The 24795-nt window shown below is 46.4% G+C and overlaps 3 protein-coding genes across 5 annotated transcripts in view; 2 read left to right on the top strand and 1 right to left on the bottom strand.

Annotated features, from left to right (window-relative positions):
- Positions 1-6788, top strand: part of LOC125455140 (L-gulonolactone oxidase) — a 38750-nt gene extending 31962 nt beyond the window's left edge. The window contains exons 8-12 of one of the 2 annotated variants that reach the window (XM_048536805.1): positions 1343-1419; positions 2334-2483; positions 4578-4659; positions 6226-6316; positions 6603-6788. In XM_048536805.1, coding sequence (XP_048392762.1) covers positions 1343-1419; positions 2334-2483; positions 4578-4659; positions 6226-6273 — 357 coding nt within the window. In that variant the 3' untranslated portion in view covers positions 6274-6316; positions 6603-6788. Of the gene's footprint in view, positions 1-1342; positions 1420-2333; positions 2484-4577; positions 4743-6225; positions 6317-6602 lie in introns of both variants that reach the window. The other variant, XM_048536804.1, reaches the window with a different exon arrangement.
- Positions 6789-10620: 3832 nt separating this feature from the next.
- On the bottom strand, positions 10621-24127 carry nme6 (NME/NM23 nucleoside diphosphate kinase 6). 2 transcript variants are annotated; one of them, XM_059648769.1, is made up of 6 exons: positions 24059-24127; positions 21910-22012; positions 17672-17774; positions 17122-17161; positions 16850-17010; positions 10621-11324 (listed from the first exon to the last, which is right to left on the bottom strand). In XM_059648769.1, exons 2-6 carry the CDS (start codon positions 22000-22002, stop codon positions 11035-11037), a joined length of 687 nt encoding a protein of 228 aa, XP_059504752.1. In that variant the 5' UTR covers positions 22003-22012; positions 24059-24127; the 3' UTR covers positions 10621-11034. The 2 variants fall into 2 exon arrangements, with proteins under 2 accessions (XP_059504752.1, XP_048392370.1); XM_048536413.2 differs by lacking the exon at positions 24059-24127 and adding an exon at positions 22396-22662.
- Positions 23871-24795, top strand: part of LOC125454989 (uncharacterized) — a 20003-nt gene continuing 19078 nt past the window's right edge. The window contains exon 1 of the mRNA XM_059648766.1: positions 23871-23986. The gene's annotated coding sequence lies outside the window, so the exon portion shown is untranslated. The remainder of the gene's footprint in view (positions 23987-24795) is intronic.

Here is a 24795-nt window from a genome sequence, read left to right as displayed (position 1 = left end):
TGCTACTTGCTCCTCTCCGGCCTCTCCCTCCTTCTAGGTGCCCCTCATTTCGGTTTCTTGCGCTGAGGTGGCATCTTGCTGACCTTTTGTGGATCCATGGCTCACGCTGCCACATTTGGCCTTCTGCGTGCAAGTGATGCCACCCTCAGCCCCCCACAATTTTGGACAGGCCTTGTGATCAGGCGTTGGAGGATCATTGGTTAAGCTGAGCCGTTATTGGTGGATCTTTATGCTGGCTTCAGCCTAATGCCAATTCAGGGAAAAGCCACCCTGTAGCTATGGCCTCAGCAACTACCCATGCCCCAGGCCAGGGAGTGCAGAATACAGTCACGGTGACTGTGAAGAAGATGAAGGAAGGATCACCGGTCGACCGGACATCCTTTGTGAAGACAGTCCTTTGGCCTACGTCCTCACACAGGTTGAAGCTCTTGGACTGCTCGCTGGTAGCCCTCCTGTTTGTAGTTCCTGCAGGGGGTCACTTTGCACTCTGCCACCATGTGCCCTAACCTGCCACTGGCTCAGCTCATGTAGCCTTGGCTCCCTCTCATGGTAAAGCTGGAGGGCAGATGGAGGACCTTCCCACTGGCATCCATCTTCAGGGTAACCTTGATCTGCCTCCTGCTCGTCCATCTTCCAAAGGGGTCCACTGCATCAAAGCTGCCTTCTTCTAGCTGCACGTACCTTCCTGGAAAGGTCAGGAGGGTTGTACACATGGACTGTCACAACCCTGTGCAGGCAGAATGAACTATCCTGCCATAGATAGGATCAAGAGGGGACCCTCACCCCCACTGGGAAAATCCTGCAGGCAGAAAGCATCTGCAGTTGGAAAACATAGCAATTCAAGAGGACTGTCTTCACAAAGGATGTCCGGTCGCCTGGTAATCCTTCCTCCATCTTCTTCACAGTCACGCTGAGTGCACTTAGCACTCCCTGACCTGGGGCATGGGCAGTTGCTGGGGCCACAGCTTTTGGTTGGCTTTTCCCTGAATTGGGGTTAGGCTGAAGCCAGCATAACAATCCACCAATGACAGGTCAGCTTAACCAATGATTCTCCAATGTCCAATCACAATCTCAATCCAGCGATGCTCACAGTCACTCTGATGACTTGCAACTTGATCAATGTGCCTCCCCTGCTAGCCCAGACAGTGTTGGTGGGATCAGGGCACCATTAGGTTGGTGGTATTGTGTGAATTGAAAAGGCTAGAGCCTGCACACCCACCACGCCCCCACCTTCCACTAGAGCAGTGCGTGCTCCATCAACTGCTTCTGTGTTTATCTCCATGTTTTGACTGCATACTTGTTTATCCCCATGTGTTTGATTGTGCTGTTTGTTTTATTCCAGCCAATTAAAGCCACTTCCAGTTGGCTGTGGAACCATGCCATTGGCTATTACCTGCTGGAATTCCTGTTGTGGATCAGGTCAGTCCAGGTCACTGATCCCCTCCTCATTAACAAACACACCGTCCAAGCAACTCTGGAAATCCCAACCTCTGCCCCTCGCTGTCCTCCTTTAAGATGCTCCTCCTTGGCCAAACATTAGGCCATCTACCCAAATATCTCATTAGGTGGCTCAGTGTAAGGTTTAGTCTGACGAAGTTTATGTTAAACACTTTAGGGCAGTTTATTAAAAGGGGCTATGTAAATGTAAGTTGTTGAAGTGAAACGGTTTGGGATGCTTTATTTTACAAATTGTATGTAATTTTAAGTTATTGTTATTTGGGAACAAAATAAATGTTGGGGCAAGAGGCAAGTTTTATGACTTCCCAAGCTTCTTTCAGCTGAGAGGATTCCACAGATGATGTAAACAGTTTATCTGTGCAACTGTTTGTGCCATCAGTGTGAATCTGTGAAAAATAAACATTGGAGTGAGGGCATTCACACTGGTACCGCCCTACCCTCTGCTGGACTGTTACAGTTCGACCCTCACAATAATGTTCCAAACTCCTACTGTGAAATTGCAGCTCCTTTTACCAATTTGGATTGGAGACAGAGTGGACTATCTCATCCACACAACCCAACACATTCACATTCCCCCAACACTCATATTCTCATAGCCACGCACAAATAGTCGTCAACCAGACACACTCACTGACCCAGCCTCTAAAGCACATCCTCTCTCTCTCTCACACACACACACACACACACACACACACACACACACACACACACACACACACTTGTCTCTCAGTTTCATTTACAATTAACTGGAGAGGTCATTTGAGATGAAGGTCTGACCTCAGTCTGATCTGGAACAAATCTCGGATGCTTAGACAACTGCATTTTTTTGTCTGAGTGAAAGTCCTAACCGTTAACGCTTTGACATTCCTGTGCAGCACCTTCTTCCCTCGCCTAGTGCCCTGGGTTAATCGAATCTATTATTGGCTGGTTTACTCAGCAAAGGTCGAGCAAGTCAAACGCAGTGACAAAGCTTTCAACTTTGACTGTCTCTTCAAACAACATGTGTCAGATTGGGCTATACCCATGTAAGTAGCACCTCCTTACACTCCATTGTCAGATCTGAGCACTATTGTCCAACCAGGGCTCAAAATATTCTTTATTTGAGGGCAACTTGTTGAAATTTCTCCAGGGTTTCTTGTTGATGGCTACTTTTTCATCCTCACTAATACCGTCATTAGGTGGGATGCATTCACATGGTAACGTGCTATAGGGTACTTAGGCTAACGGAAACAGAATTAGGAGTCTTCAATAATTATCAACCTTACATTAAACTTAAAACCACTACAGACAGAGAAAGCTTACATTTCCTGTGCACTACAATATGTAAACTAGTGCAAGACAAACCCTAAGTTAGAAGCTGGTTTTGTTTTTCAATCATTGACAAAGTTGAATCTCTCAGAGAGTGAGCGAAAGTGGAAAAGACTGAGACCTTGTAGGTGGTACACTTAAGACTGTAAGCTTTAATCTTTACTCCTCTATTATTCAACGTAACACTAGGAAGGAAAGCAGCGCTAACTTTTCACTTTATTTCTTTACTTTTCAAGTTATACTAAGAACAATGGTAATGCTTTACTTTTAACTTTGTTTCTCTATGTGACTACTTGCACTTAGCTACCTTTGTATCTCGGACGGCGCTGTGTGGCGTCATTATATACCCACTACTCAGTCAGCGAACTGGCTACTTTCTTCCCCTGAATTGCAGCCTCATTCCCGCACCCCTCCATTTACCCCTACAGACTCACTCTATTACCCATCGCAGTAGAACCTCTCCCTCCACCACTGCTGACTTACTCAATTCAAACCCTTGCCTCAACATCAACCTGCCCATCCCAGACTCACTCCCCCAGCATATGTATCATCTACACCTCCCAATATTCTTAGTAACAATGTCCAATCAGGTAATGTGGCTTGTACCTTATTGCTGACAAGCAATGTGCTAAGACTCACTGATGGTTGTTCTGTACAACTTCCCAAATGGGCCCTTAGATCTAGTCAAGGGAAGGAGGCTGATGGCAACATCATTTTTTCTCTTTCAAGGGATGAGGGCATCACTGACTAGGCCAGAATTTACTGCCAGCAGGCAATTAAGATCAACCACATTGCTGCGGTTGGTCAGGTAAGGAATGCAGTTTCCTTCCGTAAAGGCCATCAGTGAGCCAGTGGGTTCATCTAGCAATTAATTTATACTCAGCATATTTGTTGATGATTTTTGTTGAATTCAAATTCCACCATCTGCCACTGCGAGATTCAAACAGGTGTCTACACACATTACCTGGGTCTCTGAAATAACAATCCAGTGATAAAACCACTAGGTCATCACCTCCATCCCTACTCACAGATAATTCACGTCTGGCTGTATGGCACATTCTCCCTGCTTCTCTCAGCCTCTTGTCTTTCTAAATTCTCCCTCCCTTCTCAAGGAAATCTCCTCTTAATCATACTCTCAGTCTCTTTAATTTCTCAGACTGACTCCAGAGTTCATAATCTCTTTTCACAGAAGCCCAGTGTGGAAACAGGCCCTTCAGCCCAACAAGTCCACCCAGACCCATTCCCCCTATAACAGACCTCATCTACACATCCCTGGACACTACGGGAAATTTAGCACAGCTAATCCACCTAACCTGCACATCTTTGAACTGTGGGAGGAAACCCACACAGATACAGGGAGAATGTGCAAACTCCACACAGACAGTCGCCGAAAGTAGAATCGAACCTGGGTCCCTGACACTGTGAGGCAGCAGTGCTAGCCACTGAGCCACCTTTCTGTCTGACCATTTCTGTCATATGGTTCTCTCTGTCTGTCTTATGCTGCTATTCAGTGAGGCAGGTAAAATGCAGGAAAGATACAGACGAACAATAAGCTAATTGGATAGTAGAGCAGCCTCGGGGCTGAATGGCCTCTTATTGTACCTGTGTGAATTCAGGGAGGAGTTGGTTACGAATTGAGATTCTGCATGAATTTCGTCTTCATGCTGCCTCAGCTTTGGTAACCAGTTTATCTGGACTCTATTCTCACATAAAGCTACAGCTTCGTGTGCAGCGATATGTGGGAATATGACAGAACTGGGTCAGAAAACTTGCTTGTTTCATGACTGATTGGCTTTTGTTACTCTGAACAGCATGCAGACGAGGCCAGCTCTGGAGCAACTGAAGAATTGGTTGGACAGCAATCCAAACGTGCAAGCACATTTTCCCGTCGAGGTTCGGTTTGTTCGAGCAGATGATATCCTGCTCAGTCCCTGTTATAAGCAAGACAGCTGCTTCATAAACATTATCATGTACAGGTAACAGTGAGCGAAGGCGTGGGGCACTGACAGCACGGAAACTGCGAGAAGGGCCAAAGTGACACAGTCCTGTTGCCTAAAAGGGAGACTGTCCCTTAGTTTGGGAACTAAGCAGTGAAACTAAGGCACACCCTAAAAGCAGAGTATTGTATATACTGAAATGCAGAAATTAATACAGAACACGCTACAGAAACTCAACAGGTCAGGTTGCGTCTGTTGAAATAGGAAGAAAAGGTTAATATTTCAGGTTAGAAACATTAATTCTATTCCTCTGCTCCAGTGATTCACACTCAACTGATACTGCTTGGCTTGCTTATGTCTCAGTGTTAGCCCCAAGATGTGTACTGCAGAAGTTTTTTTTTCAAATTTGTACATGGGAATGTGGGGATCACATCAACGTTTACCACCCATTCCTAATTATTCAGAGGGCACTTAAGAAACAATCACTAGCTCCACTGTGGACCTAATGACAAACCTGTTGTTCTTGCCTGGTCTGATTTCCCTCAGAGCATTAGCGAACCAAATGGGTTTTCACAACAATTGACACTGGTACACAGTCACCGTTAAACTAAATCATTTAAAATAAACTGCATTCAATTCCAGTATCCCTGCTTTAGGAAGGATGTTGTGAAATTTGAAAGAGTTCAGAAAAGATTTACAAGGATCTTCCCAGGGCTGGAGGCTTTGAGCTATAAAAACAAGCTGAATAGTCTGGGGGCTATTTTCACTGGAGCATCGGGGCTGAGGGGGGCCTGATAGAGATTTATAAAATATGAGGGGCATGGATTGGTTGAATAGCCAAGTTCTTTTCTCTGAATTGAGGGAGTTAGAAACTAGAGGGCATAGGTTTAAGGTGAGGTAGAAAAGATTTAGAATGGACCTAAAGGGCAACTTTTTCACGCAAACAGTGATGCATGTACGGAATGAGCTGCCAGAGGTGGTGGAGGAGGCCGGGACAATTACAACATTTAAAACACACCTGGATAGGTATATGAAAATGAAGAGTTTGGAGGCAAATGGGACTGGATTAACTTAGGATATCTGGGCAGCATGGACAAGTTGGAGCAAAGAGTCTGTTTTCATACTGTACATCTCTATGGCTGTAAATCCAGATTTTAATTTTTTATTTAATTCAAATATCCCCTTCAATCATGAAAGAATTTGAACGCATGGCCACCAGAACATTAGCTCAGGATTTTAAATTACTGCTCCAATGACATTACCACTATGCCACCGATAATGGTCTCTTACTGACAGTGGGTAATAGAGAATAGCTGACCTCTTGTCAAGTACTTTATACTTCCAAGGGAGTCTCAGATATTAGCACTCTGCTCTAGAAAGGAAAAATAATATGTCAAGAAAGAGGTGGTGACACTTGTTGATGCTGACTGAAGTGTCCAGTGTCTCTCGCCACCCTTGTGCCCTGCAATACATCCCTGCTTCCTTTTATCAGGCTGCGATTAACCAGAAATTTTACTCACAGACCCTATGGGAAGGAGGTGCCCCGGGAGCAGTATTGGGCAATGTATGAGGAGATCATGAAGAGGAATGGCGGAAGACCGCATTGGGCAAAGGTGAGTAACAATGATTGTCTGTCTCAGTGGAGATGAGTACAGGGCCAAGTGCTGACATTAGACTTCCTCTCTCTTAATCTTTGTCTTCCACTCATCCAATAACAGACCATAATCAGCCTCCCGCGGAAACTGTCTCACAGTATCTATTTTGTCAAATCCTAGGAGAATTCTTTACTTTCCAAAAAGATCACTTCTCACTTTTCTAAGCTTCTAGACATTTGAGATGCATTCCACTCAACACTTCCTGCCAGGCCGGGTTCCTAACTCTTCTTTCTCAACGATTCAGGCACACAGCTGTCTACGCCAAGACTTTGAGAAGATGTACCCAGCGTTCCACAAGTTCTGCTCAATCCGTGAGGAGCTGGATCCTTCCGGGATGTTCCTCAACAATTATCTGGAAAAGACCTTCTTCTAAGAGTGTAGATGTTTCACTCCTTTCTTCAACAGTAAACAAAGTTGTTGCTGAACTTGGTGTTGGTGGTGCTAAGTGTCTTGACTGTCTCTTGCTTCATTTCTACTCTCTCTCTCTCACACACACACACACACACACACACACACACACACAATTACAGCTTGTTACAAAGGATATAGGAGAAGCAATTGAATGACATTGCCAAATCATTTTCCATTTATCGCTCACTGAATAATTGGCACTAAGAGAAAATGGATTACCGTGCTGAGTCTATTTATCACGATTCAAAATCATTCGTATAACTAGCTCCCTTTTGCATTTAATTCAACAATTTGGTATTTTTCATTCAATGAACCTGTCTCTGAATAGCAACAATTAATTAATCAAACACAGGATATACCTCAGTCACTGGCCAGGCTGGAGCTGTTGCACTGCCATTCTCCATTCACTGATAAAGTCAGTGCTTGCTGCTTCATAGTAATTATTCCCTTCAATGGGGAGAAAGCAGAGGGGTTTTTTTATTCGTTCACAGGAGGGGGCATCATATCCCAGGCCAGCATTTACTGTCGTTCCCTAAATACCCAGAAGGCAGTTCAGAGTCTACATTGCTGTGGGTCTGGAGTCACATGTAGGCCAGACCAGGTAAGGATGGCAGTTTCCTTCCCTAAAGGGCATTAGTGAACCAGATGGGCTTTTCCAACAATCAACAATGGATTCACAGTCATCATTGGATTCTTAATTCCAGATATTTTATTGAATTCAAATTCCACCATCTACTGTAGCAGGATTCGAACCCAGGTCCCCATATCCGGGCCTCTGGTCAACAGTCCAGCAATAATACCACTAGGCCATTGGCCTCCCCATCGTGGCTAGGGAAGCTGTTTCAGGAACAGCACGGGGCAATGAGCCAAACAGCCTGCTCCTGCGGTGTGACAATTTTGATTTGCACTAATTTTCCTTCACAAGGGAGACCAATGGCCTAGTGGTATTACCACTAGACAGTTAATCTACAGACCCACGTACTGTACTGGGGACTGCAGTCAAATCCCCCTCTCAGAAGATGGAATTTGAATTCAGTAAAAATATGGAATTAAGGAACTAATGATGGCTACAGCGTTTAGGGAAGGAAAGTTTTGGCCTTCCTATGACTCCAGACCCAGAACAATATGGTTGATTCTTAACTGCCCTGGGCAATTAGGAATGGGTGATAACTGGTGACCCAGCCAGCAACACCCTCATCCTGTGAATGAATAAAACGAAAATATTTGAACAGATCATGACGTTAAATGAATCAAGTTTAAATTAAAATTCCACTTTTGCTTTCATCTGTCATAGTGGAAATCTCATTTCCTGCTATCTCTCACTGGCTCGCATGCTGCTTCTGTGTTGAAGATGACATTTCCGTTTTGAAGAAACTAAAAAACCATTTTCCTTTTGAACTGTACACAGGATTTCATTGAGGTGCTTGAACGCTCATTTGCTTCTTTTGGACATATTTTAAACTTATCAAGAAAAGTTTTAAAACAAGAAAGAAAAGTATAACTTACCATTTGTGTCACATGTTACTTTCTTCTGGAATCCTCACAGGTTAAAGATTCTGGGTAAGCCATTGAGGATGGAGATGAGGAGCAATTTCTTCACCCAGAGAATGGGGAGCCTGTGCAATTCTCTGACATAGAAAGCAGTTCAGGCTAAAATATTGAATGCTTTCAAAAGAAGATAGATACAGTTCTTCAGGCTAAAGGGATCAAAGAGTTTGGGGAGAAAGCAAGTACAGTACTGAGTTGGATATCAAATAGAGGAGCAGACTCAAGAGCTGAAAGGTCTACTCCTATTTTCTTTGTTTTCTTCTGGCTGTACCTGCTTCCTTGACCTCATGTTGGATGCTCTGAGTCACTGCTGAGAAGACCATGAGCTCTGGAGGACTCCTAGCGCTTTTCTACAGCCAGTCCCTGATAGGACATGAAGTGACTTGGCTTCTTGCCCCTTCCCTAAGCCTGCTTCAATGATCATAGGTTTTCATCATTTGCCTGGAGTTGGAGCAGTTATGTGGTCAGGTACAGACTAGGTTCCAGAGCCAGGGCTTTGTTGTGGTCTGTGGAGGATCCGCAGATTGATTGGCTGTCTGCATACAGCCATGAGGTGTCAACAAATTACATGGGAGGTCTGACTCTAGACAGGTCCTTCATTGATAGTAAGTGCCAGTTCAGCATAGGGCATGCGTAGGTTTTGTTTTTCTCATGCAAAGCCATTCACACAAGCAGAGGTTTTTTGTTACTACCATAATTACCCAGACTCCCACTACCAAAGGTTTAGCTGGCTCAGACACATCTGTTCTTTGGCTACAGGATCAGGGCAGAGATCTTTTACTGTGCCTCAGCTCCTCCCTGGTCAAACTCTGCTCCCTGGTCAAACTCTCCTCCCTGAGTTGAGGACAGTGCTAGAAAAATCATTTGTTGTACCAACAGGCAACAAGCTCAGCTACACCCAAGAGAGGACATTTATGCCTCACTGGAACCTCTCTTGTTTCATTTCTGCATGTGCAAACTTGTACTGTATAAATTGCTCTTTTCGCATATTGCGACAGATCAAAATTATTGAATTGCCTCTCGCACTTTGCAACATTTGAGTTTGAAAAGAATTTCTCTCTGTATTGGGACAGCAAACAAGACATGGCATTGTATTCACTAAAAAGGATCATGCTCAAACAATAACTAAGGCATGGAGTTTAGTCTCAGAACTCATACATCACCAGCTTTCTGGCACTGCCCACATACAGCCCCAGCTGCAATGTTTCATACAATGGAGTCCAGAATCCTTTCCCACTTTGGCCTGCTTGAGGCTCTGGGCCCACAGCAATTTGCTTGATTCTCAATTGCCCCTCTAATGGGTCGGAACAAGCCACTCAGATCAAGGACAATTAGGGAGGGCCTCATCAGTAACAAACACGTCCCGTAAAAGAATAAAGAAAATGATAATTACTTCAGCTATGCTCTCGTTTCTTGTATCCCTGATCACCATCTACAGCAACAATCAGGGCCCTTTACGCAGACTGTTTATCAACACGGGATTGATACATTTATCTCAGGAATACAGAAGAGAAACTAAGCCACGTTTACACATACTGTGTAACAAAACTGCTGTTGAGTCTCTGCTCCAGTCAGTTCCCCACGTTCACTTGGGTGATAAACTGCACAGACTGTTAGCTGCTCCCAGCACTGCAGCAACAGCTATAACTGGTCTCAGAGCAAACCTCTGATATAAAGGAAGATGTCACAATGGGATTTACTACAGACTGCTGCACCATGGACACAGTAGACTGAAAGATCTCCCTCTGTCATCAGAATAAGGACAAGAGAAACAAAAATAAACCAGGGTTCCCTGAACAATAACTTCTACTGAAAGAGACAGTGAGCACGGGTCTGTGCATGAGTGAGAGTGTGAGCAGAAAGAAGACTTGGTCTTGTGTTGGAAGCATGTGTGTTTGAAGAGATCATGCAGAACCTAAATTCCCTTTCACTGACATTCCTGCCCTAGCACAAAAATCTAGCAACATTCTGTAACTGATGGCGTAACAGGGAACAGACAAACAGTGACACCATGCCCCCAGTGAGAAAACACGCTGAGGAAATAAACTCGGATTCCGGACTAAAGATTACTCAATACTCCACACAAATAAGTTTGAAACCCAGAATTAACTTCAGTGAAATCATGCAACCTCAGGGGCTTCAGTGGTTTAACACAGCACACCTCCACCTTCTCCATACAGCCATGTCGGCTGGGCTGGCCCAATCAGGAACACTCATATCAATGAGCAAATAAAAAAACGTTTACAATTACTGAAATATGGTGGTAGATGTCAATGTCAATAACTGGAAACACAGGCTATCAGTTCATATAAATATACAAATCTTTTATTCAAAAGAACCAGAACAATCACAGTGAGAGAGTCAGATTGTACAGTATCCAGTTTGGAGGCAAAAGTAACAATCAGGACTGTCCAAGCTCCAATCTCCATTTTGCCCATGAACACCAAATCTAACCTGTACTGTTTAATCTATTGTTCTTCCACGGAGCTGAGATCAACGGTGAGAAGCTGGAATTCCATCGGGAAGTGTGCCCTGCTTCTCCTGTCTACAGATTCACCACTGAGTCAGAGGCACACAGACTATAACCAGACTGACCTTGAGCACCATTGAGTGGGACTCGCTGACCTGGGAATACTGACAGTAGACATTCAGATTTTTCACTACAATGAGCAACAAACCGACCCAAATCACTTGTGGTCAGTTCCATGAACCCAGAACTAGCTGCCCTCGTGACTGGACTGCAAGCAGTGCCCCCACAATTGGCCTGCGGTTACTGCCCTCTTGATCAGTGCTCTCGAGCCGTCAATGCTGTTGAGGTCAGCCTGCAGTGAGCCCCCTTGAGTCTGCACTAATTGTTGCTGGTCTGTCCTGAGCAGGTGCAATTGTTTCTCAGAATGGTAAAAGTATTGTCCTTGGCGATAAGACATCTCCTCTGTGTTGATCCACTGCTGCGGCTTAAACTGAGGAAAGAAAAAGGAGATTTCTTTTGCTGCTGATTCTGGCGAGTCTGAGGGGGCAAAATCAGAAAGAGACAATGACAATTGACAGCATTCAGCTCTCCATTGGAGGGAGTGCAGGGCTACAGAGAGGGTTCAAAGTTACAGCAGCTGCTAATTCAACATCTACATGTTCACCCAGTGGAGGCCATTCAGGCCATCATACCTGGGCTGTTTCTTTGAAAGCATTATCCAATTAGACCCAAACCTCCATGGCACTGCTAATTTTCTCACATATATAATTTATTAAAACAGACTTATCTCACCCATGTAAAGATGGCAGGGTCAAATGGAGATTGTTCATTTCTGAATAAGGCGGAACGCCATTAGTAGTGACAAAGTCCTGAACCCTGGAACAACACCATCAGTTTGAGATGAAACTTCACCGTGTCAAGTACAATCCAATCACAGAAACATTGAAATGTGCAAGACAGAAGCAGGAGGCAGCCACTCAGCCCTTCGAGCCTTCTCTGCCACTCATCACAATGATGGCAGATTGTCTAACTCAAAAACCAATGGAAACAATGGGGGAAAGAGAGGTGTCAGCGGATGTAGGTCCACAAGGTTTCCTCTTCACTTTCATATCCGGACATTATTGGTTAAGCAATATTATAGCCCAGGCACAAAGCCAGGGACGGGCTGAATGGAGGAACGATACCTGGAATGTTCAGGTGCTTGCTCCAAATTCTTGGCCAGTACTGATACCATTACAGTAACTCAGTGACAATGTGAGGGAGTGAAATGGGGGACTTGCGACATTACAGCCATGCAAGCAAATAATGGGACATCAGATGGATTAAAACTGCCTCTATTTTACATTACACAATCACAGAATTGGTTACAGCAAAGGAAGAGGTCACTCAAACTTGTTGGGTCAGCGCTGGCTTGTTGAATAAGCAATTCACTTAGTGTCACTCTCCCATCTGTCCCCCATAGCATTCGCACATTTCTTTTCAGATAATAATCCATTTCCCTCACTCTCTTCAGCACTGCAAAGCTCTCCCTAATTTTGTTTCTTTGGGCAGGAGTCATGAGTGTGCGAGCCAGGAAGGTAAGTTTCTGTATAAAATACTTACCTCTTGAACAGGTGGAACGAAGGCTGAGCAGGAGCAAATGCGGACATGGGGACTGCTGGGTAAGTGAACGAATATATTCCGGCAGTGGCTAAACCCGCAACACTTAACATATAGTCTCTCCCACACATCATCCTCCTCCTCTAACCAAAATTAAAAGAGACTGCATGGAGGGTTGGTAAGGTGAGATTTTTTTCTTTCTCTTGATCTCTTTTGGCAATTTAGAGCAAAGGGGATGGAAGTTTGGGCAGTTGCATGCTCCTCTTGTTGGATGTGGCAGGTAAGGGTTACCACTAGTGTCCCTTCTAACCTCATCTGCGAGATGTGCGCCCAACTCCAGCTCCTCACCGACTGCATTAGGGAACTGGAGCTGCAAAAACTCCGGACCATTCGGAAGGCCGAGGGGGTGAAAGAGAGGAGTTATAGGGAGGTAATCACACCTAAGTTACAGGATAAAGGTAGCTGGATGACTGTCAGGAGAGGGAAAGGGAATAGACAGACAGTGCAGGGATCCCCTGTAGCCGTTACCCTCAAATGATAAGTACACCATTTTAGGTACTGTTGGGAGGGACGACCTACCGGGGAAAGCCTTAGCGGCCAGGTGTCTGGCACTGAGCCTGGCTCTTTGGCTCAGAAGGGAATGAGGGAAGAATAGGAGAGCAAAAGCGATAGGAGTTTCTATGGTTAGCGGAACAGGCAGGAGATTCTGTGGTTGCGAACAGTATGTTGCCTCCCAGGTGCCAGGGACAGGGATGTCTTGGATTGAGTCTGCAGGATTCTTAAGGGGGACGGTGAGCAGCCAGGAGGTGTGGTACACGTCGGGATCATTGACATAGCTAGGACACTGGATGAGGACCTGAAAAGTCATTATAGAGAGAGTAGAAGCTAAAAGCCAGGACAAGTAGAACAGTAATCTCAGAATTACTACTGGTGCCATGAGCTAGTGAGGGTACAAATAGGAGAGCGAGTGGAGCTGAACACATGGCTACACAGCTAGTGTAGGAGGGAAGGCTTCAGATACGTGGATCACTGGAATACCTTCTGGGGAAGGTGGGAGGTGTACAGTAAGGATGGGTTGCACCTGAACAGGAGAGGCACCAATATCCTGGGCGGGATGTTTTCTAGAGCTTTTCAGGAGGGTTCAAACTATTTTTGCAGGGGTTGGGATCCGGAGTTACAGTTCAGAGGATGGGGTAGCCAGTGATCAGGCAGATAGACCATGCAGAGAATCTATGAGGAAGGATACACAGTTGATAGGGCAAAGTTGCAGTCAGTGCAATGGGTTGAAGTGTGTCTACTTTAACGCAAGTAGTGTCAGGAAGAAGGGTAATGAACTCAGAGCATGGATCAGTGCGTGGAGCTACGATGCTGTGCCATTATAGAGACTTAGATATCACAGGGGCAGGAATGGTTGTTGGATATTCCAGGGTTTAGATGTTTCAAAAGAAATAGGGAGAGAGGTGAGAGGGGTAGGGAAAAGGCATTGCAGATCAGGGATGGTATCACAGCTGCAGAAGGGGAGGTTGTGGAGGAGGGTTTGTTTACTGAGTCAGTATGAATAGAAGTCAGAAACAGGAAAGGAGCAATCACTTTATTGGGAGTTTTCTACAGACCCCCCGGTAACAACAGAGACAGAGGAACAGATTGGGCGGCAGATTTTGGAAAGGTGCAGAAGTAATAGGGTTGTTGGCATGAGTGACTTCAACTTCCCTAATATTAACTGGAACCTCCTTACTGCAGATAGTTTGAATGGAGCAGATTTTGTCAGGTGTGTCCAGGAAGGATTCCAAACTCAATATGTCGAAAGGCCAACGAGAAGGGAGGCCGTATTGGATTTGGTGCTTGGCAACGAACCATGCCAGGTGTCAGATCTCTCAGTGGTAAAACATTTTGGTAACAGTGTTCGTAATTCCTGACCTTTACTGTAGTCATGGAGAGGGACAGCAGCAGACGGTGTGGGAAAGTATTTAATTGGGGGAGGGAACATTACAATGCTATTATGTCCCCTGGGCAAGACGGAATATACCCATTGGGAAGCGAGCGAAGAGATTGCTGCGTCTTTGGCGATTATCTTTGTATGCTTGTTGTCCACTTGAGTAGAACCAGATGAGTGGAGGGTGGCAAATGTTATTCCCTTGTTCAAGGGAATAGGGATAACCATGGGAATTACAGGCCAGTCAATTTTAATTCTGTCGTGGGCAAATTATTGGAGAGGATTTTGAGAGACAGCATTTATGATTATTCGGAAAAGCACAGTTTGATTAGAGATCGTCAGCATGGCTTTGAGAGAGGCAGGTCATGCCTCACAAGCCTTAATGAATTATTTGAGCAGACAACAAAACACGTTGAAAAAGGCAGAGCAGTGGATGTGATGTATATGAATTTCAGCAAGGCAGTTGACAAGGTTCTCCATGATAGGCTCATTCAAAAAGCGAGGAGGATTGGGATTCAGGGAAATTTGGCTGTCTGGATACAGAATTGGCTGTCTAATAGAAGACAGAGGGTGGTAGTAGATGGAAAGTATTTAGCCTGGAGCTCGGTGACCAGTGGTGTTCCGCAGGGATTTGTTCTGGGACCTCTGTTCTTTATGATTTTTTGCAATAACTTGGACAAGGACATGGAAGGGTAGGTTAATAAGTTTGCTGATGACACAAAGGTTGGTGGAGTTGTGGATAGTGTAGAGGGCTATTGTAGGTTGCAATGGGACATTGACAGGATGCAGAGCCGGGCAAAGAAGCAGCAGATGGAATTCAACTCGGAAAAGTGTGAAGTGATTCATTTTGGAAGGTCAAATTTAAATGCAGAATGCAAAGTTAATGGCAGGATTCTTGGCAGAGTGGAGGAACAGAGGGATCTTGGGGTCCACATTCGTAGATCCCTCAAAGTTGCTACCCAAGTTGACAGGGTTGTTAAGGTGGCGTACAGTGTGTTGGCTTTCATTGGCAGGGGGGCTGCGTTTAAGAGTAACAAGGTTATGCTGCAGCTCTATAAAATCCTGTCAGACCACACTTGGAACACTGCGTCCAGTTCTGGGCAGCTCATTTTAAGAAGGATGTGGAGGCTTTAAAGAGAGTGCAGAGGAGATTTACCAGGGTGCTGCCTGGGCTGGAGGGCAGGTCTTATGAGGAAAGGCTGAGGGAGCTAGGGCTTTTCTCAATGGAGCGAAGAAGGATGAGAGATGACTTGACAGAGGTGTACAAGATGATGAGAGGCACATAAGAGTGATAGGGGAGATATCAGAGGTAGGTTCTTTACACAGATGCGTGGAATGGGCAGCCAGCAGTGGTAGTAGAGTCAGATACATTAGAGACATATAAGTGACTCTTGGATAGGCACATAGATGATATATGCAGGTCAGTTTGATCTTACAGTAGAATAATAAGTTGGCAGAACATTGTGGGCTGAAGCGCCTGTACTGTGCTGTACTGTCACATGTAATCAATACTGTCACTCCTCTTGCTTCTCTTCATTTTGTATCTTTCCTGAACATCTTGCATTCAGGAATATTTAAAACTCCTTGAGCCAGGTGTCTATGGGACCACAACAGCATAGTTCTACTTAGTAACCTGTGCTTGTGAGTCCCCAATCCTATTTCCTCTGTGCATCACATACATGCACTGTGTCCTGGATTTAAATTTTAATATTTTCCACTGTATCCTTAATACAGTTTATAACAGGTTTTTCTTGCCTAGTATTAAGCCTCTGAGTATTCTCTGCATATTATCTCCAGGTTTCCAAACTCGTGACAATTCTAAAACCTTCCCCAAATCAGCTTCTAAGGGAACCGCTCCCAGGTTTGTTGAGACACAATCCATCTGGCTTGTACCAGTGCCATTTCCGCTAAAGCCAGTACCAATGTCTCAGGAATGTAAAACTCTTCGTCCTGCTACACGATATTTCCAGTCACACTTTCATCTGTCTTATCTGCTTATGTCTCTACAGACGCCACAGGAAGCAATCCAGAGATTACTACTTTTGAGGTTACTTTTGTTAATTTTCTGTCTAGCTCTTAAGTTCTGTCTGCAGAACCATGTACCTTTGCTGCCCCCAACTGCTGCCAATGTGGTACTACCTGTCAGATACTTCTGATTGTCTTGTCATAGTCATAGTTATATTCACTGTGCACACACTTAAGCCACAGCAACCACATCTGTGATGGTGGTAGCCACGATGTTCTCAACTTCACAAATTTGCCACAGTGACACAAACTGCAGCTCAAATTGCTACAACCGCCAAGATTTTCTAAACACATGATAATTTCGGACAAAGGCGGCACCCCGGAGTTTCCAAATGAAACAAGATGTACACTGTTGGAGCACCGCTGCCATTCCTCTATTAGATAATAAACTTTATTACTAATTAGCATCTGCTACTAATAGAGCAAGTACACCAAAGGCAGGTACAAGTTAAAATGAAACAATCCCTTCATTTGACAGACAGCGCATGTGTGCAAGAATACTCACCTGAGCCATGTGTGGTATTCCTGGTGTCTGTCAGCCCATAGTTGCCACGGATTGATTCCGGAGCAGAGTAGCGTGCTCGGAACACCTTGGTGGGGCCCATCAGATAGCGCCAATGCTGGATGGCATCGTCACGAGCCAGGATGTAGGCTCTCATAGGACCACTGTCAACAGGAGAGAAGTCATTTGGCAAGGTTAGAGGCAGAGCAACTGTGTCATCATATGGGTAAAGGAGATAGTACCAATGGCTGTGGTTTGCTGTGTGTAATACCCACCTGGTCATGAACTCCACCACTCGCTGATAGAAGAATCTACCTGTAACAATACAGCAAATCAGGAAAACAAAATGAAGCATGTTGTAAGATTGGATAAGAGTTTTCTTTTCAAAATTATGAGGGCTCTGAAAGAGAACAGACAGGGAGAAGCTGTTCCCATTGATGAGAACCAGCTGGTACAGATTTAAAGAGACCAAAAGATGCAATTGTTACATGAGGAGGATCATTACACGGTGAGTTGTTAGAGTCTGCAAGCAGATTAAATCAAGGCTTTCATAAAGAATTAGAGAATGAGTTGAAGAGAAAATACATGCTGGGAAATAGGACTAGCCATGCAGCTGTCAGACACACCACTAGCCAAATGGTTTCCTTTGGAACGGCAACCATTGTACGTATGTTCTATGACAGTGTTTTCAAACCCATAATCTGTAGCCCACAGCACAAGTAACTGTAGGCACACGGGAATAGCCAGCAAGACCTACATGGCAAGCAGACTGAAAAGAAAGATTTCAATGTACTCATCAATACTCCCAGCAGCACAGACCCATACCTGAATGCTCTGCGTAAAATGTCCGAGACTCTTCCTGATCCCATTTTAAATACTTGTGCATCAGGATGATGAAGTTGTTGTCCAAGATTTTCTGATGGATAGCCTGAAAACAACAGTCAGCAAAAGATGACAGAGCGAGAGGAATTCATACAATGAGTGATTCCAATCACTCGGGGCTGCCTCAGGGAATAGGGCGAAGGTGGGAGGATCACTGTTAGTCAAGGACAGGAAGAGGTCATAGGTTACAGAATCCCTACAGTGTGGAAACAGGCCGTTCAGCCCAATAATGACACACTGACCCTCAGACCATCCCACCAGACCCATCCCCCTATAACCCACCTAATCTACACATTCCAGACCACTACAGGCAATTTAGCATGGTCAATCCACCTAGCCTGCATATCTTTGGACTGTGGGAGGAAACCAGAGCACCCAGAGGAAACCCACGTAGACAGGGAGAGAACGTGCAGACTCCACACAGTTGCCTGAGGGTGGAATTAAACCCGGGTCCCTGGTGGTGTGAGGCAGCAGTGCTAACCGCTGTGCCAACATGCTGCCCTCAAACCACTCCACAGTGCCACAGAGCTGCTTCACTGCTCCTCATGGGACAAGCCTCAACGTGGAGCACAGGGACAGGTCAACAACAGGACCTCTGAGCTTGGCTGACCCGGCCCACATCCAGCATTTACACATACATAGCTCAAGCTAGACAGCATGCACAAACTAAGCTTGTCCTTCCCAACAGCCTCAGCCACTCATCCTGTGCAATCCTTGATCACAGAACATGTTCATTGTCATCCTACTCATGACAGGTTCCAGTTTTTAATCCAACATGATAGATTCCTACAATTATTTGGAGGCAGCCAAAAGCTTCACAGCATTGGAGAAATCTGGATACACTTAAGCTGTTAGTCATGCATAAAGATATGCTTGCAAGGTTAGAACAGAGAATAGAACATAGAACTATACAGCGCAGAACAGGCCCTTTGGCCTTCGATGTTACGCCGACCTGTGAACTAATATAAGCCCCTCCCCCTACACTATCCCATCATTATCCATATGCTTATCCAAGGACTGTTTAAATGCCCCTAATGTGGCCGAGTTCACTACATTGGCAGGCACGGCGTTCCATGCCCTTACCACTCTGAGTAAAGAACCTGCTTCTGACATCTGTCTTAAATCTATCACCCCTCAATTTGTAGCTATGCCCCCTCGTACAAGCTGAAGTCATCAAGGTTGAAGGTTAATCTAACTGTATGTCAAATACTAATGGGTATTGATGGAGGAGACAGAGAGAAACTGCTTCTTCTGGAAGAGAATCAAGGAAAAAAAAGGAGTTACACAAGATTTAATTTCGATTTTATTGTCACACGTACTCAAGTACATAAGTACCAGAGTACAGTGCAAAGTGCATTATGTTGCCACACAAAGTGTTATCTTAGATATAAGTACCTAGGGACAGAATCTTAAGAACAAGGGAGAAAGAGAGATCAATGTTAGAAGTTAAACATTGCAGTAATTATAGTATAGCCGAAAAACAAACAAAATAAGTTTCAAAGGTACACATTGCAGACCTCCCTGGTTTAAGTAGTAACTGAAGGAATGAAGCTAAAAGCACAAGCATTACTGACTTCCTTCAGTGCTTAGATTGAGTGGGACTGCACTTCAAGGAATCACCTCAAGACCAGAGGTCCAGGCTGATATAGGGATATCGAGAAATAGGAGTAACCATAGCACCCAATCAGCATGCTCCACTATTTCAGAAGATCATGACTGAGCGATTGTGACCCTCAACTTCACTTTGCTGGTCTGCCCATCCATAATCTTTAACTCACATGTCAATCAGAAATCTAACGTGCTCAGCCTTGAACATATTAAATAAAACATTTTGACTGCAGCCTGGGGAAGAGAATTCCTAAGACTAATGACACAATGACAGGAGGAAATGCCTCCTGAAGTAGATCTGAAATGGAAGATGCTGTCATTTTAAACCATGACCCTTACTTCCAGACTCTCACAAGGGGAAGTCAGCACCTGCCTTGCCGAGTACCCTGAGGACCATATGTGTTTCAATAGGATTACATCTCATTCTTCTGAATTCCAACAGGCTCAGTGACAATGTTAGAAATCTGGATGTTTTAAGAATAAACTGGGAGCACTCCAGAATTAACTGGGAAGAAGTGCTGCTCATTAGGCTTTGTAATGAAAGCTAAGCTTTTCTCCAGTGAAGGTGGTGGCTTCTGGACATAGAAAGGGTGGAGAAGGGAAAGGTGAAAGGAGATTTAAAATAGGACCCTTGTAAATCTGTGAACGCCTGTTGTTGCCTCATTCACTATATGGATATCAGTCTTAAACAATGGGTCTGTTCTGTTTAATTTATCTTCAGAATATAAGTCAATCAGTTGAGTGAGGCTTCTTTAATCTGCTTCTGCTGTAACTATATCCGAAAAATTAACAGTATTTCAAGTGTGGTCTCACAAAGCCCTTGTACAGTTCCTTTAACAGCCTCCACCTGTATACTTCATTTCCTTTGCAATAAAGGCTGCTTGTCTTTCTAATCACTTGCAATACCAGGATACATGTACCAGAAAATCCAGATCCCTCTGTATCAGTGAGTTCTGCAACCTCTCTCCATTGAAATAACACACTACTTTTCTATTCTCCCCACCACATTGGACAATTTCATATATTTCCAACTTATATTCCATAGGCCAAATTTTAGTCCACTCAATTAACCTACATAAACATCTTTGTGACAATATTCTCTTGACAATTCACATTCCTGTTTACTTTCGCATCATCAGCAAATTTAGAAACCATACACTTTATCTTTCTTCCAACAGACAGGAACCTGAGTAGATCATAAAACCTCTCCAGCCTGCTCCACCACTCGATGAGATCATGGCTGGTCTACGGCCCAACTCCATTTATTTGCATTTGACCCATTTCCCTTAGTACTCCTGCTAAACAAATATTTATCAATTCAGATTTAAAATCAAGAACTGATTCAGCGTCCACTGCCATTTGTGGAAGGGTTCCAAACATCTACCATCCTTTGCATTGGACTCTCAGGTAAAGTGATGGCTGGAAAATGGGAAGCCTTCAAAAATGAGATAATCAGAGTCCAGAGAGTGTCTATTCCTATCAGGGTGAAGGGCAAGGCTGGTAGACTTAGGGAATGCTGGATGACTAGGAAAATTGAGGTTTTGCTCAAGAAACAGAAGGAAGCATGTGTCGGGTACAGACAACGGGGATAAAGCGAAGCCCCGGAAGAGTATAAAGTGAAGAGGAGCATACTTAAGAGGGAAATCAAGAAGACAAAAGGGGGACATGAGATAGTTTTGGCAAATAGGGTTAAGGAGAATCTGAAGGAATTCTACAAACATATTAAGGACGAAAGAGTAACAAGACTGAGAAGAGGTCCCCATAAAGATTAGCAAGGCTATCTATGTGTGGTACTGCAGGAGATGGGTGAGATACTAAACAAGTATTGCTATCAATGTTTACTGTGGAAGATGTAGAAGATAGAGAACGAGGGGAAATAAATAGCAAAATCTTGAAAAATGTCCATATTACAGTGGTGGTGCTGGACATGTTAAAACACAAAGATGGATTAAATCCTTGGGACCTGATCAGGTTTACCCTAGAACTCTGGGAAGCTAGGGAAGAGATTGCTGGGCTCCTTGATGAGATATGTGCATCATCAATAGTCACAGGTGAGGTGCCAGAAGAATGGAGGTTGCCTAACATGGTGCCACTATTTAAGAAAGATGAGAAGTAAAAGTCAGAGGACTACAGACCATTGAACTCAGCACAGGCACAAAACTCCAAGATGTCATGTTGCAGTTTTATAAGCCTTTATTAAGGCCACACTTAGAGTATTGTGTTCAATTCTGGTTGCGAGATTACAGGATGGATGTGGATGCTTTGGAGAAGGTGCAGAAGTGGTTTACCAGGATGATGGAGTCAATAGATGTGAAGCTGGAAAAGCGCAGAACCAACGTTCTGCACAGCCACAAGACGACCTCCCAGCTCAAATACTCAATGCACTGAGCTGACCATGCTTGCCAAACTAAAAAAGTCACATAAGGTGCAAGCTCTTTCCTACTTGCTTGAACTGAGCTGTGGGCAAATTCGCAGAGGGGCCATAGGAAGCTGCAGAGTCTCTCATGATCATTATATCTCACGCTGTCACAGATGCCCACAGAATGAGTGAGGTGAACAGCAGTCCTCCCTACCTGCAGGATTAAGGGGTGAGCCACAGCATCAGGTTTAACTAGAGCCAATGTGAGCTGCAGTAATGGTCGCGAACGTCCAACAGATGTCTGCATCTTCACAACTCTGAGAAGGTGAAACAGAACATTACCTTAAATAATGAAAATAACAGTTCGACTAAACATGGAGTGATAAACTCACAGAGATCCTAGAACAGGAGGTAGTCCATTGTTTAAAAAAAACAAAAGAACTACAGATGCTGTAAATCAGGAACAAAAACATAAGCTGCTGAAAAAGCTCAGCAGGTCTGGCAGCATCTGTGAAGAAAACATCAGAGTTAACATTTCTGGTCCAGTGACCCTTCCTCAGAACTTGTGCTCTTCCAATGGACCTGATCCAGTATACATTATGATTGGCTGTATCGTCACGACTTTGTCCCACATGCCTCAAGATGTGTAAGAAGTGAAATTCATTGATCTCAGTCCCTGACATTCCCACTGACCCCTGACCTTTGCAGGTTTTTGAGCAGGCAAACAGGTTCCTCTTGATGCATGAGGTGCTTCCTGACACCAGTCCTTAACAGTCCGTCCCCAATGTGCAGGTTCCATGGCCTTGCTTTGGAGTCCAGCAACCCCATCCCAATCACAGACGCTCCAAAACACCGCTTCATTCCCACACTCACTCTACTTCTTTGGCAAACTCAAACGCTCACGCTACCTCCACCCTAAACCCCACACTCACCCTCCATCCCAACACTTACTCTAGCGCTCGGCCAACCTCAACCCCGACACTCTATCCAGCCCCCCACAGTCCTGCATCCCATGGTCTCCTCCGCCCCTTCCTCTACAAACCCCCCCAGCACGGACACGCCCCTTCCTCTACACCACCCCCCCAGCGCAGACACGCCCCTTCCTCTACACCACCCCAGCACAGACACGCCCCTTCCTCTACACCCCCCCCCAGCACGGACACGCCCCTTCCTCTACACCCCCCCCAGCGCGGACACGCCCCTTCCTCTACACCCCACCAGCGCGGACACGCCCCTTCCTCTACACCACCCCAGCGCGGACACGCCCCTTCCTCTACACCACCCCAGCGCAGACACACCCCTTCCTCTACACCCCCCCCCAGCGCGGACACGCCCCTTCTTCTACACCCCTTCCTCTACAAACCCCCCCAGCACGGACACGCCCCTTCCTCTACACCCCCCCAGCGCGGACACGCCCCTTCCTCTACACCCCCCCCCAGCGCGGACACGCCCCTTCCTCTACACCCCCCCCCCAGCGCGGACACGCCCCTTCCTCTACACTCCCCCCCAGCACGGACACGCCCCTTCCTCTACACCCCTTCCTCTACAAACCCCCCCAGCACGGACACGCCCCTTCCTCTACACCCCCCCCAGCGCGGACACGCCCCTTCCTCTACACCCCCCCCCCAGCGCAGACACGCCCCTTCCTCTACACCCCCCCCAGCGCGGACACGCCCCTTCCTCTACACTCCCCCCCAGCACGGACACGCCCCTTCCTCTACACCCCTTCCTCTACAAACCCCCCCAGCACGGACACGCCCCTTTCTCTACACCCCCCCAGCGCGGACACGCCCCTTCCTCTACACCCCCCCCCCCAGCGCGGACACGCCCCTTCCTCTACACCCCCCCAGCGCGGACACGCCCCTTCCTCTACACTCCCCCCCAGCACGGACACGCCCCTTCCTCTACACCCCTTCCTCTACAAACCCCCCCAGCACAGACACGCCCCTTCCTCTACACCCCCCCAGCACAGACACGCCCCTTCCTCTACACCCCCCCCAGCGCGGACACGCCCCTTCCTCTACACCCCCCCCCCAGCGCGGACACGCCCCTTCCTCTACACCCCCCCCCCAGCGCGGACACGCCCCTTCCTCTACACCCCCCCCCCCAGCGCGGACACGCCCCTTCCTCTACACCCCCCCCCCCAGCGCGGACACGCCCCTTCCTCTACACCACCCCAGCACAGACACACCAGCCCCCGGGCATCAGATCCCCTCCCGCACACACCGCGAGGCCTGACAAGAGCAGCCCCCCCGCCCTGGCCGGGTGGTGTAGGATGAAGAAGCCGCAAGGTACTTTTTTGGGGGGAGGGGGGCATGGGGGTCAAGCGGCGGTTTATAGAGCGACTCTTCGGATACACTCACCCGCTACTGCCGCCATGGAAACCAACAACCGGAAACAGTCCTTACTATAACAACACCCCCAGAGCTTCCGGTTCCGCCAGGATTCCAGCCCCTGGAGGTCTTCGGTTCCACAGATTGGTTCCGGGCCTAGGGTGATGATGCAAGAGTGGGAGGAGATACACCCCGTGCCACACACCCCCCACCCTCACCCAAGAATGACTGTGTCAATGTCAGAGTCACTCTCACCTTGAGCCCCGATCACAACCTCCATCTCCCACCCTCCATCTCTCCCCCATCCATCTCCCCTCCCCATCCATCTCTCCCCCATCCATCTCCCCCCTCCATCTCTCCACCATCACTCCCCTCCCCATCCATCTCTCCCCCATCCATCTCCCCCCTCCATCTCTCCACCATCACTCCCCTCCCCATCCATCTCTCCCCCATCCATCTCCCCCCTCCATCTCTCCACCATCACTCCCCTCCCCATCCATCTCTCCCCCATTCATCTCACCCCTCCATCTCTCCACCATCACTCCCCTCCCCATTCATCTCCCCGCTCCATCTCTCCACCATCACTCCCCTCCCCGACAATCTCTCCTCTATTCAGCTCCACCCCTGCATCTCTCCACCATCACTCCCCTCCCCATCCATCTCTCCCCCATTCATCTCACCCCTCCATCTCTCCACCATCACTCCCCTCCCCATTCATCTCCCCGCTCCATCTCTCCACCATCACTCCCCTCCCCGACAATCTCTCC

The sequence above is a fragment of the Stegostoma tigrinum genome, chromosome 9, assembly GCF_030684315.1.
Source record: "Stegostoma tigrinum isolate sSteTig4 chromosome 9, sSteTig4.hap1, whole genome shotgun sequence".
In the NCBI taxonomy this organism is placed as follows: domain Eukaryota; kingdom Metazoa; phylum Chordata; class Chondrichthyes; order Orectolobiformes; family Stegostomatidae; genus Stegostoma; species Stegostoma tigrinum.
The sequence above is the reverse complement of the archived record's forward strand: the minus strand, read 5'-3'. Positions and strand labels throughout refer to the sequence as shown.

Coding starts and splice junctions, on each gene's coding strand:
- nme6 (XM_048536413.2), bottom strand. CDS start 22,556: ATGAAGCGGTGTTTTGGAGCGTCTGTGATTGGGATGGGGTTGCTGGAC. Junction 17,011..17,121: donor GTGGTGGAGTTCATGACCAG/GTGGGTATTACA, acceptor TCCTGTTGACAG/TGGTCCTATGAGAGCCTACA. Junction 11,325..16,849: donor GAATACCACACATGGCTCAG/GTGAGTATTCTT, acceptor TTGCCCCCTCAG/ACTCGCCAGAATCAGCAGCA.